The sequence below is a fragment of the Macrobrachium nipponense genome, chromosome 26, assembly GCF_015104395.2.
Source record: "Macrobrachium nipponense isolate FS-2020 chromosome 26, ASM1510439v2, whole genome shotgun sequence".
In the NCBI taxonomy this organism is placed as follows: Eukaryota; Metazoa; Arthropoda; class Malacostraca; order Decapoda; family Palaemonidae; genus Macrobrachium; species Macrobrachium nipponense.
In genome coordinates this window covers 2,562,353-2,567,234 of record NC_087215.1, presented here as the reverse complement: position 1 = coordinate 2,567,234, position 4,882 = coordinate 2,562,353, and the positions used below count along the sequence as shown (strand labels likewise).

General features: G+C 38.9%; 1 protein-coding gene across 6 annotated transcripts in view; it reads right to left on the bottom strand.

The window, feature by feature from the left end:
* Positions 1-255: 255 nt before the first annotated feature.
* LOC135199968 (uncharacterized) overlaps positions 256-4,882 on the bottom strand; it is a 126,891-nt gene continuing 122,264 nt past the window's right edge. For 5 of the 6 annotated variants that reach the window (XM_064228100.1, XM_064228102.1, XM_064228103.1 and 2 more), the window contains 4 exons: positions 3,803-4,030; positions 3,234-3,386; positions 1,999-2,181; positions 256-1,282 (listed from right to left, as the gene is read on the bottom strand). In XM_064228100.1, the coding sequence (XP_064084170.1) occupies positions 1,143-1,282; positions 1,999-2,181; positions 3,234-3,386; positions 3,803-4,019 (693 nt within the window). In that variant the 5' untranslated portion in view covers positions 4,020-4,030 and the 3' untranslated portion in view covers positions 256-1,142. Of the gene's footprint in view, positions 1,283-1,998; positions 2,182-3,233; positions 3,387-3,802; positions 4,031-4,567; positions 4,833-4,882 lie in introns of those variants that run through there. The other variant, XM_064228104.1, reaches the window with a different exon arrangement.

Genomic DNA, 4,882 nt, shown 5'->3' with positions numbered 1-4,882 from the left:
TTTATGATTAAATTGATTTCAAAAACCATGAATTCCTGGATGTTTCTCTTAGAAAAATACAGCGCATAGGCGAATTTTTCGTGAATAATGGGTAGATATGGTCCAGAGAGAAATACGCGAATCCGGAGAACGCGAAAACGTCGGGCCCACTGTATGTATGGGGATTTCTGAAGATGTCCTTGATACAAGGACAACACAACTTTAGAAATCGGGAAAGGTAAAACTTCTTAATTGTTGGTCACTGGATAAGAAAATTGTAAGTGCAGCAGTGATATTTATTTAGTCAAACTTATAATACACAATCAGGGCAATGTTTTGAAGCAGTGTGATAACACTGACGCACAATAGTGAGCAAAGAAACTAGAAATTAGTGCTTATTATTATTATTATTTATTTCAGTAGATGAAACCTATTCACATGGAACAAGCACACCAAAGGGGCCATTGGCTTGAAATTCAAGATACAGAGCCAGTGATTATAATGTGTTATAATGTGTCCTTAAGATTACATATAAAGTTTCATGCATTAATGGATACATATATTTATTATATTTATTTACATATATATTCAAGCTTATACATACTACATTTCCAGTGCGCTAAAGAATAGACATTAAAAGATTGGGTCTTGTACATCAGACAGCTGATTCGAGCATTCAAAGAAATTGGCTGGTGGCTATTCCTTCAAAGCAGTCGGTTGTGACTAGTATAGACTCTGCTGCTCTTGTGCTGGCGCAGGACGTGGTTGGGTGTTGTAATGAATGAGATCTTCGGTGCTGACCTCTGAGTCAGTGTAACTTACAGAGATCTCACTCCTCCTTCAGATATATTCATTTGCTTCAAAGGCAACATATGGTGAGCCTGCCTAGCAAAAACTTGCAAGCTAGAGGCAGTTTCTTGATCTGTGCTTCTTTCATAATCTGGGTACCAATAATGTCATGAGTAACTTAGCATCTTCAACAAAGAAAGACTACAAAGTTCTTTGGCTTTAGCGTTCAGTGAATACTCTGAATCTTCTACATTCTTGTCTTTAGCCTTGGCGTGAGATACACAAAGTCATTTCTCCCCTGCATAGCTCATTTTACATATTACATATCATGAGTCAGAGATTGAGTAGTAGTAACCACCTGGGATTATCGGTGCCTATTCAACGACATGAGCTCGACAGAAAGGACTGCACGTTGTAAGAGCATTAGAAGACACAAACATGGGAGGTGCAAAGTTGTAGTAAGTTTGGACAGGGTCAGCCACAGCACCCTTGTTGTTTGTCCACGCACATGAAGCTGCAGAGGAGAGAGAGGAAGGGAAGAACCTTGTCAGTAAATGAAACATCTCGGAATGATTCCAAGATTCAGTTCTGGAAAGAAATTTAAAGTGAGTCTATTCCAGTACCTGAATAAAATGCAGGGACAAGATTTTCTGGCAGACTGTTCTGACCACCTTTCTCAGTGACTGTTTTGAAAATATTTTCTGATGTATTGCTCTCACACCTTTTCCCTAGTGACTCGTCTTAGTTGATTCAAGCCAGTTTGCACATGAAGATCCCTAACAGTCCCCCCTTCCACTCACAAAATGCCCAAAAATACCCCCAGAATACTCAAAAATAGCCTGCCAAAGTCAAGAAATCTATCATTTCAATTTTAATTCAAAGTTTTGGCAACACTGACACAGGTACAGTGTAAAGGAGAATTTGAATGGTGGACAGAGCTTACTCATCAAGAATGTTCTTTTACTCATCACTAAAGGATTATTGTATAGGTGCATAAAAAGGGGAAAATTGGTGTTTTTATCTGGAGAGCCAAAAAGGAAGTTTTACATGAACATTTTCAAGGCGTCAGGTGGTCGAATAGAAATAAAACCAGTTCATTAGAACTGAAATAAGCTTGCCTCTTTAACTTCATAACATTTTAATAATGACAGGTTGAGTTATTTATACATAGATGTTAAATCTAACTCCTATAAAGAATCTTTGAAAGAGGAGAGAGCTGTTTAAACTTACCTCCTGTCTTGCTGCCCAGATTTAAGATGTTCACAGTATCAGCGGTCGTTTGGAATACTCCGATGTCATGGCCAGGAATTCTCCTGCAGAAACTGAGGGCTGCCGTGAAATTTAATGGAATTCGTTTATGGACGATGTAACTTATTCCGTCAGGCATTATCATCCAATTGGCGTTCAAACTGTCTGTAATGAGTAGGAATACTAAGATAATCTTTTGATGGCAGAAAATTCAGTCAATGGTGCATCAGTATAAGAAGAGTACCAGCTCCTCCCATAGAGAAGGATGGACACTTTGGTAGATTCACATCAACAGTGCAGCTGATGTCTGGACCAGTCCCTTACAAAGCTCCTGATTGGTTGCTGATAAGTCAGTCACAGGGCTGGAAACTGTATCCTTCAGGAGAAGTGAAACATACGTCCTGCCCATGTGAGCTCTCAAGAGAGACTGAGAGCTTCCAGTTCTATGATTGGCTTATCAACAGCCAATCAGAAGCGTCGTAAAGGACGGGCCTAGACATCAGCTGCACGGTTGATGTGAATCTACTATAACTCCTAGAATGATGAAAGTCCAAGTGGGCATCCACACTTAGTGAAACATGTTGCAAACATGCATCAACACTTTATCTCATACACATAACTGACAGGTTGAAAATAAGTTGACGACCATAAGTGGAGACCAAATCTTTGGCCAATTTTGGATGGTCTTATGAAGCGCTGGTTCGGAATACCTATAAAAGTTCTTAACTTATGTTCACCCTGTTTGTGATGTGTGTGAGGTAAGATGCCAAAGTGCGTTTGTGAAAGTTAAACCATTCTTGCACCTTTCAAAACAATACCCATTTCCTGCCATTCCAGCATGGGGCCAAGTATTTGTCCCCCCCTGTTGGACATGGTGTATTACTGGTGTTCTACATGAACTGAACACAACTAAGAGTAAATGTACAGAGACATGAATACTAATGTCAGCCCATCTGATATCAGAAACCTGATTCCAGAAGCTACAGTAACGAATGCATCTGATAGAAGAAACCTGATTCTAAAGACTATTAGTAGATTCCAGTAAGGAACAATTATTGTTGGGGAGCAGGCAGTCTTGGTCTGAAAGCATAATGCTTGTTGCCCTCATACCAAAAGCTGACACGATCATGTGTGACTGCTCATTTTAAAGGAGGCCTGGGTCTTTCAACTCTTCCGGTAGCCAGAGGAGACCAGCTGACATTACCAGGTACACTTACCAACTTTAAAGATGTAACTTGCTCCAGAGCTGGACATAATATTGTCATCTAACGGGCCCCTGTTGCTCAGGACACAGAGGAATGTGCTGCCTGTGGGTTGTACTGAGAGAGATTTGCAATTCACAGATGCCCAGCATGTCATGCGACAGTCATCTGATTTTCAAAGGAGAAAAAACACGCGTCACACATTTAACTAGTAAATGATCATACCAGCATCAAGAGAAAAAGGGAAAAGAAAGGATTGGCATCTCTTAAATGTAATCAAATATGAGTTTCTTAGAAGTAAGGGACGTCTGAGACATAACTTTTGAAGTCCTCAGACAAAACAGGAGAATTTAGTGTTCTTAGTTCAAATATTAGGTACAATAAAAAAGCTAGTTATGAAAAGATAATACAGAGAAAAAAAAATCAGAGTTCATAATTAATTTGTTCTTTAACTTCTGCTTTCTGTGATTCAGGAAGGGTGACTTTTATTGCTGGCGTGGTGTAGGCACAAACTAATCAAGACTACAGAATCATAAATCGAGAGACAAAAGACTTCATAATAGGGGAAGATAAAGACAACTCACGAAAGCTAACTGCCGTGTAGCTATGAAATCCTTCCGCTTGAGGAATGGCAACATCTGGGGCCAAGATGAAGGTTGAGAAAGCTTTGCTCTCTCTGACCATCCTGATCTTAAGTGCGCTGAAGTCAGTGACGCTGGCCATAAATGCTTGAATGACGTCGAAGTTCAGCAGGATCAGAAGGACTGTGGTAGCAGTGGTTGATGTCCGTGAGGGAGACATACTTTACTGTCCTGAGATAAAGAAAAAGAAGTTAGTAGAAAAAGAAGTTAGTAGTCATGTAAGAAATGTAACAATATATATATATATATATATATATATATATATATATATATATATATATATATATATATATATACATATACATATACATGTGTGTGTGTTAGTTTGCTTTCATGCACATTAACACACTCTCTACACTGATTAGCCTGGTTGAGCAACATAGGAGTTTGATCAGTACTTGAATGGGTGATCGCCATTAAGTACTTGTGCACTAGGATGTGAGACTCGCACCTTCACCCCAGCAATATTTGCTCTTTCAATTGATTCCATTATTACGAAACAGATAAGGAAACTTCATGAAATGAAATAATGAAGAGGAAAATATATTCCTATTATACTGTACTATAAATGTGTAAGATATATATATATATATATATATATATATATATATAATATATATATATATATATATATATATATATATATATATATATATATATATATATCTTATTCTTTTAAACATAATGTCTTCACATAGCACTGATTACCTTTGCCTAGGTTGAGACAGCGGTAAGAAACTATGATGTCGCCTCTGCTTAGTTGAAGTAGTCCGTTCTTGGGACTCAGAATAGCGCGTAGTCCGTTCTTGGGACTCAGAATAGTCCAAAGCCAGGCCTAGTCTTGAGACTCAGAATAAAGTCAAGTCTATTCCCGAGACTCGGAACGAAGCGAATACCGTTCAGAAGACTCGAAATCGAGGGAGAACCACCCCTCCTCTCGCGTCGACTAACAGCTCCGGAATGGCGAGCTCCATCAGCTCGGAAACGAAACACGCAATACCCCAGCTCACTCTTTTGTTCGAT